This window comes from Condylura cristata, unplaced genomic scaffold (genome assembly GCF_000260355.1).
Source record: "Condylura cristata isolate star-nosed mole 26May11 unplaced genomic scaffold, ConCri1.0 scaffold00011, whole genome shotgun sequence".
Taxonomy (NCBI): Eukaryota; Metazoa; Chordata; class Mammalia; order Eulipotyphla; family Talpidae; genus Condylura; species Condylura cristata.
In genome coordinates, this window is record NW_004567112.1 from 12,313,921 (window position 1) to 12,328,190 (window position 14,270).

General features: G+C 43.0%; 1 protein-coding gene across 2 annotated transcripts in view; it reads left to right on the forward strand.

Annotated features, from left to right (window-relative positions):
• The first annotated feature begins 319 nt into the window (after positions 1 to 319).
• The window catches only part of XPNPEP1 (X-prolyl aminopeptidase (aminopeptidase P) 1, soluble), a 44,164-nt gene continuing 30,213 nt past the window's right edge, over positions 320 to 14,270 (forward strand). The window contains exons 1-3 of one of the 2 annotated variants that reach the window (XM_004680454.2): positions 320 to 455; positions 6,649 to 6,737; positions 12,398 to 12,522. In XM_004680454.2, the coding sequence (XP_004680511.1) occupies positions 424 to 455; positions 6,649 to 6,737; positions 12,398 to 12,522 (246 nt within the window). In that variant the 5' untranslated portion in view covers positions 320 to 423. The remainder of the gene's footprint in view (positions 456 to 6,648; positions 6,738 to 12,397; positions 12,523 to 14,270) is intronic. The other variant, XM_012723832.1, reaches the window with a different exon arrangement.

Consider the following 14,270-nt stretch of genomic DNA (forward strand, 5'->3'; position numbering starts at 1 on the left):
TTCAGTCTGCAAAGCCCTTCTTTCCTCTTTGGGGAATGGTGGGGAAAGTGAACAGAAGTGGGGAACTGCGGCACCCTGCCCCTCCCCTTCGGCAGAAAGGCTGGAGCTGTGGGAACGGAAGCTCCGTCCCGCTTCCCGCCCCCAGCCCGGGGACCAGCGTCCCGAGAGCCCCGGGCGGGGCCTGCGGGCTGGGGGCGGGGTCTGGGACGGGGCCCGAGGGCGGGGCGGTGGGGTTTAGGGGCGGGGTCTGAGGCGGGCCGCGACGAGAGCGCACGCCACAGAAGGGGGCGTGGCCCGCCTCAAGTGCGCCGCCGCCTGCGCCGCGGCCTGCACGCTTCCCCCCCTCTCCCTCCCTCCTGCGGTGCCGCGAGTGATCAGCTGGTCTGCGCTTCCCTGACGTGGGCCGGGGCACGTCACCGCCGAATGGCAGCCTCCAGAAAGGCACCGCGAGTAAGGTGAGGGGACTCAGCCGGCGAGCCGGCGTCCGGGCAGCGCGCGGCCCTCCAGGCCCGGGCGCGCGTGCTGCGCCCGGGAGGGCAGGGGCCCGCGGGAAAGGCCCCGCGAGCGGATCCAACCCAGTTTGGCGAGCATCGGAGCTGGCCAGAGCCCCCGGAGCGGGAGCAGGGGGAGGGAGCCATGCAGCCGGGCAAGTTCCGCTTCGTTTCCGGCTGGGCCGCAGGCACCCCCAGCAGATCGAGCCCGTCTCGGGACAAATGTGTTCTCCGAGCTGCCGCGCTGGGCTCGGGGGCACGGTGGCCATTGCCGACCCCCGCCCTCCCAGCCCGGTGGACAGGCAGGCCCGTTGTTGCGGGAAGTTGGTCCCTCCTGGCCCCTTCTGCGTGCCTGGGAGATGGATGAGCCCCTGTGCTTGTTCCACATCCCGGAAATGAAGCCCTCAAATTACAACCCTGACCCCTGCAGTTCACCTTGCTAATCTGTCACCGCCGCAGAGATCGGCGGCCCAGGACCCCTCCCCACCCACGTGGCTTCAGACGGTAAAGGAATATAATACTTCGGTACGATCTCCGGGAAGACCCATCAGCAGCCAGCCCTGGGCCCTCCTCCCTGTTACCGTGATGAGGGCGCACCAGCCCTCACCTGCAGCCCTCACATTAAACACAGTGCAGCCTCTTCCTGTCTATCCCCGGTGAACTTCTCAGATCAGCTAACAGTGGGAGATGGAGAGATTTTCTTCAGAGTTCACAAAGATTAGAAGCCAAACTCCCGGAGCATCCTGACAAGGGCAGGCACCCCCTGTCTCCTTGAGGCGTGATGAATACTTGGCTTTATGGCCAGGCTCACTTGCTGAACACAGACCATGGCTTGAGCAGCTCTTTGTGAGTGGGCAGATCTCAAGCCGACTTGGCCACAGCATGTTAGAAATGAGTGAAAACAAAACCTGTGGGGTGGAAGGGTGTGGTGAGATGTAGCAAACCTGCACTTGGCAGGGACTCTCTGTATGTTAAAGGCTGGAGATAGTGTCAGGCAAGTGGATATAGGTGTAGGTCCTAGGTAGAGAAGCGGCCTGTAAAGATCAGGGTGGTCTTTGCTAGATTCATAGAGTCACAAGATTGGGGGGGGGGGCTGAAGGGTCATTAAACATTAACAGGTAGAGCCTCCTTCCCTCACACAAAAGGCAGCTGAGAGAATGAGAGAAGGGGGGCCTTTGCCCCTGGTGCCTCCCCTCCAGGCAGAATTTGAGTGCCATTCACTATAAAAGAGGAGGACTTCTTTCACTTTAGATGATGGAAACTGAACTTAAGCAGGAAACTTACCCGACTTAAGTAAAAAGGGTTTAGCTTGCTGTGAGAGCAGCTGGGTCCAGAAGACCAACAGCATTGGCTTCTTTTACATCCCTTGGCTCTGATTTCTTTAGTGTTGGCTTCCTTGTCAGGCAGACTTTCTCCTTAGGGTGGTATGGCACTGTAGGCTGACAGTTCCGGCAGAAAGAGTCTTCTTACCAAATGGTTGGAGTAGAAATCCTAGACCTGATTTCTTTTGGGCTAACTTGATCCTGTGCCCATCCCTGAACCAGTCATTGTGACTGGAGGGTTGGATTGACCAGACCTGGGTTCCAGAAGTTGGTGGGTGAGACACATCCCGACTTTGTGGACTGAAAATGAAGAGACCCAAGGTGCCCTGATCAAAAGATGGAGGGATGAATTCTGGGTAGGCAAAGGCTGTATCACCCTAGAACATGTTCTGGCCTGCCTTTGTCTCCCTTTGCAAGTCATGTTGAGCATCCTGTCCTTGTTTTACCCTTGTCTCTTGTTGTCTGACAGAAACAGTAAGAGCCTCATCATGGACTGAAGGAGGGGGAAGGTAACTAGCCTCCTGCAGGCATTTCTTTAAATCAGGAAGGGAGAAAAATATGCCATAACCATTTTGTGCAAAGATCAAATACAAAGTTCTCTGCATTCTCCTTTTCCTCACATGTCTCATGGTGTATCACTCTGTTGAGAAGATACAAGCACGTGAAGTCTTGAAGTCCTAGGACAGGCAAGAGCACGGAGCTGGAAAGTTGGGAGGCCTGAACTCTGGTGTTTGCCTTGCTCTGCCCCAAATAACTGAGGCCCTTGAGCCAAGTAAAGCTGATCTCTGTTTCTCAGTTTCTTTGCCTAGAGGAAGAAGCTGAGTTGGATGAGTCCCTGAAGTACACGTTATAACCTTGCTTTGACCCCGAGCCTGTTCCCCTAAGTGAGGGGTGGATGGAGCTTGGTCTCTGTATGGACACCAGGGTATGACAGGTGTAGTTACTTCATGGAAGCTTTGATCCGGACAGGAAGGTGGAGGAGGTGGTTGGTGCTTACTGGGAGAACTTGAACTCAGCTTCTTTGTGAACCTTTGTCAGCCTTGGTTTCTGGCTGTGGCTCTGCAGCTACTGAGGTGTATGACCTGTGGCAGGTCATCATGTTCCTTGTTTTCTCAAGTGGATCACTAGGGCCTCCTCTGAATAAGCTCCCTCCAGCTTTCTAGCCTTGTGTCTTACCTGTTACTGAGTATATAGAGTAACTGACTTCCATGGTTCCCCATTTTGTAAATGAGCATCTGAAGGCGAGGGCAATCAACTGAGAATGTGATTTCTGTCAGTCCAAGAAAAAGAACTTCTTTATTTTGTAAAAGATATAATTCATGTACCACACAATTTGTTTATTAAAATATACATATAATTCACTGGTTTTTAGAATATTCAGAGTTCACCCATCATCACAGTCAATTTCAGGACATTTCTATCCCTTCCCAAAAGAAGCCCTGTACATCTAGCAGTCTCTCCTCTTTTTCCCAGCTCCCTGTCAGCTCTGGGCAGCTGCTAATCTGCCTTCTGTGTCTGTAGTTTGCCCAGCTCTGGACATTCCATAGGGAATCTTACAATCTAGGATTTTCTGTGACTGGCTTTTTTCACTTTGCATACAATGTTTTCAAGGCTTACTATGTTGTAGCATGTATTAATACTTCTATTGCCAAATAACATGGGCAGTGTTATTGTCTGGATGGGCCACTTTATTCTTTTGTCAGTTGATGGCATTTGGGTGGCTTCTGCTTTTTTGGCTATTCTGAATAATGCTGCTATGAACACTGTGTGCACATTTTTATGTGGACTTAAGTCTTCATTTTTCGTGGGTCTGCACCCGGGGGCGGGGTTGCTAGGTCATTGTTTAACTGTTTAACCTTGTGAGGAACATAGGACTGTTGTCCAAAGCCCCCACCCCATTTTAGGTGTAGGGGTCCAGTTTTTCACATCGTTGCCTGTATTTGTTACTGTCTTTCTTTTGACGATAACCTTCCTAGTGGAGGTGAAGTGGCCTCTTCTTGTGATTGTCGTTAGCATTTCCCTAGTGACTAATGATGCTGAAAATATTTCCATGTGCTTTGTGGCCATTTGTTCACTTCCTTATGGTAAATGTCCATTCAGATCCTGACCATTTTAAAATTGGGCTGTGCTTATTATAGTTGTAATAGTTCTTTATGTAAATCTGGATAGTTGGCTCTTGCCAGATGGATGAGCTGCAGATGTTTTCTTTTCACTTTATTTTTGTTATCCTTTGAAGCTCATAAATCTTTGATTTACTGAAGTCCAGTGTATCTGTTTTCTTCGGTTGCTTGTGTTTTGATGTAATGACTAAGGCATGAATGCCTAATTCATTGTCAGGCAGATTCATTTCTATCTTTTCTTCTAAGAAAACATTTATGTCTTTTTGATTCCTTTTGAGTTAATGTTTGCTCTTGGTAGGAGGGAGGAGGTTCAGATCCATTCTTTTGCATGTGGATATACAGTTGTCCCAGTATCATTTGTTGTAGAGACCTTTATTATCTTCACTGAATGATTTTGTTACTCTTCCCTGACAGTAAATATGAGGGTTTATTTCTAACTTCTCAGTTCTATTTTATTGATCTATGCCAGTACCTTATGCCAGTCCCACATTGTCTTGATTACTGTAGTTTTATTAGTTTTGAATTTGAGGCAGGGTGAGGAAAGTTTTGGGGGGTTAGGAGGGGTGGAGGGATGTGGGTTGGTGGAGTGTGGGGATGTGGGGTATGATGACCTACCAGTTTGCCCCTTTTCAAGATTGTTTTGGCTGTTCCAGAATCCTTGCATTTCCATATGAATTTTGGGATCTGCTTGTCAAGTTCTTCAGATGCTAGGTGAAATTTAATAGAAATTGTATTGTGTTTGTAGGTTATTTTGAGTATTGCCATTTTAGTGATGTTAAGTCTTCCAGTCCATGAAAACTTATTTTTCATTTTATTTAGACATTTAATTTTTTTTTTTTAAAAACTGTTTTGTAGTTTTCTGAATATAAATCTTATACTTTTTTGTTGCTATTGTTAAACTCATTCCTAGGTATTTCATTATGTTGATGCCATTATAAATAAAGTTTTCTTATTTCATTTGGGGACTGTTTATTGCAAGTACAGTTCACCCTTAAAAAACATGGGTTTGGACTTCATGGGTCCACAGATACTCATATTTTTCTATCTGAGGGTTCTGCATTCTTGTAGCTGATATTGGTTGGTTGAATTCCCTGGTTGTGGAATTCACTGAAACTGAATACAAAGGATAGTCTGTATGTGGATTTGGGCTGGGTGGGGTGGAGTTGGCGCTCCTGATCCATGCTACTTTGTTGAAGGGTCAACTGTGTATTGGAATATGATTGATTTTTGTATATTGATTTTTGTATCCTGTGTTCTTTGATAAGCTCATTTATTATAATTATTTTGTGTGGATTCTTTTCTATGTTTGAAGACTTCCTATATCAAACAATAGTTCTTTTCTAATTTGGATACCTTTTATTTCACTTTCCTGCCTAATTGCTATAGAAAGAACCTCCCATACAGTGTTGAATAGAATTAGCAAGAATGGACATCTCTTTTATGTTGATCTTAGAAAGACCATATTTATGGTCTAACATTCAGGATGATGTAACTATGCATTTTATAATAATCTTGATCAGGCTGAGAAATTTCTGTTCTTCTAGTGTATTGAGTACCTGTATCATAAAGGATTTTGTCAAATGCTTTTTCTGTGCCGATTAAAGTGAGCTTTTTCTGTGCCTATTATTCTTTATTGACATTGTATTTTACATTTTTTTTTTATACTTTGAATCAGTCTTAGACTTCTGGGATAAATCCCACTAAGTACGATTCTCTTTGCTGGGTTTAGTTTGCTGGCATGTTGTTGAGGCTACTTGTGTTACATTGAGGTCTTACTCTTTTTTTTTTTTGCTTAAATACTGAAAAACTAAAGTAGCAGCCATCTGAGGGCAGGCAGGCCTGGACTGCCTAGCAAAAAGGCTGGTCGCTGCTTCTGACTGGGGTAGACTGAGCTAATGTGGATCCCTCTCTCTCTGCTACAGAAATGTAGTTGAATGATAACAAAATTACTTTTATGTTCATAGCTGACTAAAATCCAGAAACCTTTCTATTGCCTGCATCCCCCTTATTTAGGGTAACTGGTAAACTGAATTGGGGGAAGTAGTTGAACAACACAGTTCTTTATACCTGGGGTGCAGGGTAACAGATTATCTTCACATGGGACAGGAGATTTGTGTGTGAATCTCCTAGCTAAGAAATTGAAAGGAAAATTTAGTCTCAGACACAAAAAATAGTGACATTATTGCTTATGCTATCCAGAACATGTCTCACTCACTTAGATAAAGTAGTCTCTGGAAGATAAGCTTTTTGTAAAAGATTACAAAACATAGAAGGAATGGCCCATCATGAGGGAGCCAACTGACCCAGCCAATTTGAGGATTATTGTTTAGGATTTTCTAAGGGAAAGTATAAAGTGGATTGTAAAGTAAGGACCCCAGATAATTAAGATGTTAAGAGAAGGAATAGAGACCATAGGACCCCATGATGAGAGAACAGGAAAATTGAAAGAGGACCAAGTGGAATTTGTACATGTGAAAAATTAGTCACAGCTGAAAAGAATGCATGAATTAAGGCACAGCCTCAAAAGGCTTACCTGCCATGGTGATCGTTTATCTGTAAGTTTTAATTGAGATTGTTCCTTAGTCACTGGTCCTGGGGTGAAGGTTCTTCATACTCAGAAGCAAAACTGCTAAGTCAAGCTGATTTCCTCTGTCTCCGCCTTACCACGTTTATGGTGGTCAAAGTCTGCAATGTCCTGTTCTTTCTCTTCTTAAGGACCCATCACCAGGACTTTCAGCTGAAAAATTTAAGAATAATTGAACCTAACGAGGTGACACACTCAGGAGACGCAGGTGTGGAAACAGGTAATAATTTTACCTATAAATTAGATAGAGGATCTCAAGAGGATTTTAGTTTGTGTTCCCTTCCCCAAACCCCAAGTTGGGAGAGAAGAGAAAGATAAGGGATTAGTGAGTGATCTTGGCTGGGGGTGAAGGGACATTTATCTGGAAATTGAAAACTATTTTATTCTTTGGCTTCCTAGGTAGCTGATTACCATTTCTGTATACTTACCATATTTATTGGATAGTAAATTAGAGAATTTTAGTTTTTGCATTTCTTATTCCTAGAAGTGGTGGTAGTGGTGTTGATAGCAATAGGTTATTACTAGACAACTTTATTCTAAGTTTTCTAATCTCTGTTGCAGTCCTTTATTGATTACCTTAAGGAGGAACTTTCAATTTTCATTGTAAGATTCTGAAATGAGGGAAGGTTTTTTTTTTTTTTATTGTGTTTTGGAAATTGATTATGCCTTTAAGAAAAATATCTGTAACTGCCTTCTCTTCCTGTAACTGGTTAGTTGATTTGTTGGGTTGCCAGTATTCCAAAAAGTTGGCCTGTTACTGTATATCTAGCCCATGTAAGTCAGTGCTTTTTAAAGGTTACCCAGGAGAACCACAGCTTTTCTTTTTAGCTTTCTGAAAAAGACTTACCCTTTGAAGCACTTAAGAAACCAATACTGATTTTTCTTTGGAAGATCCATGTGATCATTGCATGCAATTTTAGGTCCTTAAAAACATAGATGTATTTTGGGCTGTATTTGGAGGAAGGAGAGGTAGGGGGATGGGAAAGAAAAGAAGTAAGGAAAGGGAAAAACTGACAGAATCATCACATTTAAAGTTTGAAGAGAACCTCTGTTTTTACTGCAAGTGAGGAAATAGTTGTGGCTCCCAACTGAAACGCAGAACCCATTTGTTTTGATGTTTTTGGGCAGAACACTTTAGGAGAACCTCTGTTAGGTCTCCTAGCTGATACTGTGTAATGGATCTTGGACTTGTTAATTGGGTAGACCTTGGGTCCTGGGCTCTTGATGATCCAGTTGACTGGGGCAATTACATAACTTCTGATCTCTTATATGTAAGATGGGAATAGTGATACCTCCCTTGGAGGATTATTGTGACAATTAGCCACTAATGGGTGTAAAGCCCTTGGCCCTTACTCAGTGTTGGGACAGAGAAACAAACCTCTGGAACTTGATGCTGAAGCACAGGTTGGCATCTGCTCATGTGCTGTGAGATGCTGACATTGGAGTTAAGCGGCCCCTTCGGTTCTTAAAACAAGGGCGTGAGGGAATCCCAGCTGGCGCTTCAGAAGATCTTGAGTCGAGTACTGTTTCCTGAGTCACTGTGATGCACCAGATGCGAGGCATGATGCTTTCATGTTGTGTTAAATTGAGCCCTGAAAGGTAAATAAGGTGCACTTTTCTTGTACTTCTCAATAGTGAAAAGTTTTGCTGTCATACAGGCTGAAGGCTTAGGAACTTATTTCTAAAAACAGAGCTACACTATCAAGACTTTAAATGAGTCATTCTCTTTAAAGCATGATTTAAAAATACCTGGCAGTGTATAGGCTAATGTTACATCACAGACCAGGCTTGTTGTTCTTGGCTTTCTGCTCTCCTGAATACCCTGATTAGCTCTTGGCTGCTTCTGACATTTCTGCAAAGTACTGTGATGTGGAATGAACAGATGCTGTAATACAGCATCTTCTAAAATCTTAGCCTTCTTCTTCTGCTGATGACGATTCATTATTGTTGTGCCTGAAAAGATTATCGACAGAAACTGTGACATTCATTCAGCCATCTTGGAGTGAGCATATGTGTTAGGTGCTGGACTAGGTATGGAAATTCAGAGAAGAGGATGGCATGTTTTCTGCCTTACAGAGAAGCATTACTTATACTTGCTGCACTAATGGGCATGTGGCCTTCATGGTCAGTGAATGTGTCTAACTCTGGGACTTGCAAACACATAGCATTTACTAAGTGCCAGGCAGGTGCTTTATATGAAGTAACTCTTCTAATCCTGATATAAATCCCTCTCCCAGGATCATCAACCTCTGTCTTGACTATCCTTTCAACCATTGCCACTTCAGTTTTGTCCCTCTGTAACTCCAGCTGCCTTTCCTTTCACTCACTTTCAGGACCTGTTCTAATGTCTCACCTTTGCCCTCTGTAGCTACCTCAGTGCTTGCTTTTCCACTTCCACAGCCCATTGCCTCTGCGCATCCAGTTGCTGTCTTTTCAAGGACCAGGGACACTAACCAAAAGTGAAAGGCACGAGGATGAGGGACGGGGCAGGGAAGTGTCTTAGAGAAGTGACAGGGCAGGTGGTCTTGTGAAAATGCCACTGTGGTAGAACATGGTTCTGCATGGGGGAAGAATGGGATGAGGAGGTAGGCTCTGGTGACCAGGGAGCAGAGCTTCCTTCTACTTCCCTTTGTTTTCAGTTTGTTGTTGAGGATTTGTGCTTTTCCCTTTGGTCTTGTCGACTTTGTTGATGAGGTAGTGATTATTTTGGTACATACTCAGTACCTTCAAAATCTTAAGTCAGAATGTACCCCAACGGTGGCCCGATTCTATAAGGAAGTTCATGCTCTTCAGAGAAAATGTTTACTTCCGTTTGTTTGCTTTTTAAAATTCCATATGCCCCAGTTGCACTCCAGACTAACTAAATGAAAAGTTTCACAGTTGCCTAAGTGCAGCCAATATTGAAATCACTGCTCTGAAGTAGGTAGCATTTTCACTTGACTCTTTAATATTGATTTGCTCAGATAAAGGGTTGGAAGCAAGTCTATTCTGAAGCTCCTGAAAGATGTCATAGTAAAGTTTTCAGTTGCTGGCAGCTGAATTGTATGAAGGTGTTGACATAAAAAGTTAGGTCAGATCAGATACTTCTGATTCCTCTTTCTCAGACAGGTGAGAAACTGTAGGTTAGACAGAAGGAAAAGGTGTCCTTCTGAAAAGTGTTCAGATGCAGCTGTCATACAAGTGACATGGACATGTTTGAATTGTGAATCGGTCCATTTCCAGTGACACTCCCTGGGAGTACTTCTCCAGGTGGAGAGGCTGGAGGCTGGTGGTTGAAGGTATCCTTGCTGAAGACTAGGAGTGTGGTAATTTTTAATGAGTCCCAAGATCAAAAACTGCTTCCTAGGGGGGATCTATTATAGGTGACCAGAATAACTGAGTTTTAGAAGCCCAGATGCTGATGATGATGGAGTAGATGAAACTGTTAACAAAAATCTACAGATAGACCAGGCAGAGGAACCAAGCTATCCATTCCTGGAGATAACTAAGGTAAGGCCTCAGTGTAGCGCTCCATTATTTAGAGCATTCTGTGTTAGAACATTTCTGGTTAAGTAAAATATTTTTTATCCATCTAAAAAATGGGTTGGCAAAATCCATAACACTGACAACACCAAATGCTGGTGAGGATGTTGAACAAGAAGTTTCATTCATTCAAGATAGGAATGAAAATGGTATAGCTACTTTGGAAAAGAGTTTGATAGTTTCTTACAGAATTATATTCTTAGCATAGGACAGAGCTGTCAAGCTCCTTGGTATGTACCCAAAGTCTTTACAAGCTATATCCACATAAAATCTATACATAGATGTTTGTGCTAACCTTACAACCTTGCACGTGACCAAGATCCAGTAGAGAAATGGATACATACATTGAGATGATGTTCAGATAAAAATACTATTCAGCACAGAAAATAAATCAAGCTGAAAAGGCATTGAAGAATCTTCAAGCATATTGCTGAGTGAAAAAAGCCAATCTGAAAAACTTTTAACTGTGTGCTTCTAATTACATAACTTTCTGCAAAAGACAGAACTGTGGTGACAGTACAAAGACAAGTTGTTAGTATTTGGAGGAACGGGATGAATAGGCAGTGAAAGCCATTAAACTGGTCTGATACTGTAATGGTGGAGACATGTCATGTATTTGTCAAAGCTCATACAACAGCCGGAGTGAAGGTAAGGTAATGTAAAGGGGACTGGGTGGATGATGATGAATCAGTGAGTTTGCTGTAACAAATGTAAAACTCTGTTGGGAATTTTGATAGTGGGGGAGGCTATGTGTATGTTGAGGCTGGGGGCTGAACAGGAACTGTGTGTACTTTCCACTCATAAAACCTATGTCCACATAAAACCTATAAACAGAGGTTTGTGCTAACCTTACAACCTTGTAAGCAACCAAGATCCAGTAGATAAATGGATACATACATTGAGATGATGTTCAGGTAAAGGAATATTATTCAGCACAGAAAATAAATCAAGCTGAAAAGACATTAAAACATCTGTTTTGCCATAAATTAACTGCTCTAAAAATATAAAAATATTTTAAAATAAGTTGGAAAACTTACTATTCTACTTTGAATCCTAGTAGTTTTGTGAGTGGGATATAGCAATATGTATAATGAATTTTCTATCATTGACTTTTTGTTCAGTTCTTTTGTTGTACAGCAGGGACTAAAGCTATAATCTTAATCAGGACTGCTAGTGCATAGCAGTATTTGCTGAGACTTAAGATTCTTTTAGATAACCAACTAAAGTGTTTTTAAAGTTAGCTTGCAACATCTGAGCATTCATTATATAGAAATAGTCTCTTGTATTCTGGAAGGCAGCACTGTTTTAATTTTTGACTACTTAGAAATTAATAGAGGTTTAAGAGTTCTAATAGGACTACATTTAATATTCCTAACATTTTCTTTAAATGATATTTGTGCTTCTATGATTTTCTAGACTCCAGCTCTAGTTTTGTTGAGATGTTATGCTCCTCAGGATCTCTGGAACCTCTTGGGGTTCATTTTGAAAACCTAGATTTACTCTGCTCCCACCATATTTTAGAGGGGAGATCACAAGCCCCAGCCCCTTCACCAGGAAATTGCTTTTAACTCTCAGTTGATAGCAGGTTTTCACCTGAGCATCTGACTTAAGACTTTTGACTTCCAGTGAACTAACTGATCTATTCCACATCTGTGGTTGGCAATTTAACAAAAATACTTTTAAAACAGTCAAAAGTAAGCAGTGATATAAAGAATAAGAAAATAAAAGTCCCTCCAAATTTCTTCTACACAGAGGTAATGACCATCTATCTACCCTTGGATAATAGGCCTCCTAGAAACTTCTCTGCATACACACATACCAAATTTTAAATAAAGGAAAATCTGTCCCTGATGTCTTGTAATATGTTTTTAGTCACCCACCAGTAGTGTTGTATCTTTCTAGCTATATATCTATGTTAGTTACTGTTTTCCTATGTGATTTTAAATTGTTTCATCTTATACTATTTTGTTTTACTATTTTGTGTATTAGTTTATTTAATAAATTAGATATTTCCCCCTTTTAAATACTCTAGACAAAGGTAAACACCTGTGTTCTTGTGCACATGTTCATTTATCTTACTATAAAGCCCTAGAAATAAAAGAGATGACTGATCAATTTGGAAGTGTTAATAAAAGCTCAACTGTTCTTGCCACAAATGGCTATTTGGAAATAGTATTTAAGGATGGTACCCATTAGATTCTGGTCGCGTAGACCTTGGTCCAGTGGTGAGGTAGTCAATTTGAAGAGCATCTAGGTTAGGGCAGAGCATAGCAGGTGTTTCTCTGGGACTCTCTTTGTACTAGTCATTGAGTTGTGTGTGGCCATTTGGTTTTGGAACAAACTCTTCTGTTGTTGCAGGTGGCAGAATGGCTCCAAAGGTAACTTCAGAACTGCTTCGACAGCTGAGACAAGCCATGAGGAACTCTGAGTATGTTACAGAACCCATCCAGGCCTACATCATCCCATCTGGAGATGCTCACCAGGTATTGAGTGGAGATGGGCTGTGATGGAACTCGTCAGCCTCTTCTTTCCTCAGCCTGCATGTGTTTGTAGGAATCTTGTTCAATCCACATCCAGTCACAAGCCTTCTCTAGGGCTTGCCACAGCGATCCTGTGTTCCATAGCCTCTCACTGAGCTGGAAGGGGGTGGGTGGTATATGAGGAAGTCATGTGGTTTGGTCCATTAGTATTAAATTTAGTAGGCAGTAAGGTGAGAAGAGATGGGTGAGGTATTGGGTGGGGTGTAGCAATGGAATTCTGTCTTGTGTTCTCTAGAGTAGATAAACAAGGTTCACATCTTCATTGGAATGAATGAACCATCACGATGAAGGACTGGGTGAGATTGACCTACGTGGTGGGCCTCTGTCATGGTATCTGTCAGTAGCAGAGGATCTGGGGATCCTATCGAGGAACTGCTTTTTTCTTCTTCTGCCTGGGCTCCTCTGATGGGCTCTTTCCTATCTCCTGTCAGTCGTTCATCTGTAGGACTTGGTCTTCATGACACATGGATTTTCTGCTGGATTCACTAGTGTGTTTTTCATGTCCTGCCTTTCAAGCACCAGGCTATAGTCCTGGCTCATTTGATTATGGCTGTCCTATCTCAGTATTGAGGAGGGTGCTGGTTCCTTTGGCTGGAGTACAGCAGCAGTTATTATAGAGCAGTTATTTTGGGATCTTCTGTGAGTTTGTGTCAGTCAGTGAACCAACAGGATGGGTTATTTTACACACACACACACACACACACACACACACACACACACAATGTTATTATGAGGGATTGACACCGACAATTATGTTTTATTATGATATCAGATGGCATCAGCTCTGGTTCTCTGGTCTTTGGAGTAGAATTACACCACTGGCTTTACTGGTTCTTCAGCTTGCATATGGCACCAGTGGTGTGATCCCTGTCTGACTCCAAAAGCCTATGGACCAAGAATGCTAATAACCAGGGCAGGAGAAGATGGATGCCCAGCTCCAGTAGGATGGAGAAAATTGCCCTTTTTCTACCTTCCCTTGGAAGGATAAATGATGCCTGGCTGTGTGGGGAGAGCAGTCTTTAAGTCAGTCTGGTTATTCAAATGTTACTCTCCAGAAACAACCGGAGACACACTAAAGATAATGTTTTACCAGCTAAGACTCTGGGAATTCCTTAGCCCAGTCAAAGCAACATGAATTGAACCATCACAGTCTCCTGGCACTCTTGTCAAATTGGGTCTCACCCCTGCAAGGGGTTTCACAGGTTGTCATGGCGTGATAAAGACACCTAATTGTGCTGCTTTATTTGTGAGCCTTCACCCCCAGGGGAGGCCTCATTGTACAGAAAGACTTGACCTTTGAGTGGTTACTTGAATAAAAAATTGAAGATTTCCGGTTCAAGAGTGTGTGAACAGCTTTGTAGTCTGTATTTCAGTTTCAGTTTTCATTGGCCTGGAGTTAGGTTACAATGTATATGTTTAGAAGGGAAAGTCCTTGTAGCCAAGCTAAGCTGGGTTTATCTTGATATTCCGAGCCAGCTTTTACTTAATTAGGTCATCATACACTGTTTCGGGGGCCAGTACCCTGATTCATATAAAGCATGATACACCCAAAACAATTTCTTACTGAACACTGGGAATGGCAGTAAGGCTAGTAAGATGCAGGTAGGGTGCCAGGCTTTGCCCAGCTCATCACTGGCGAGTAATCCTGGGGAACAGGACTGAAGGGTTTTTCCCCGGATGAGGAGACTGAC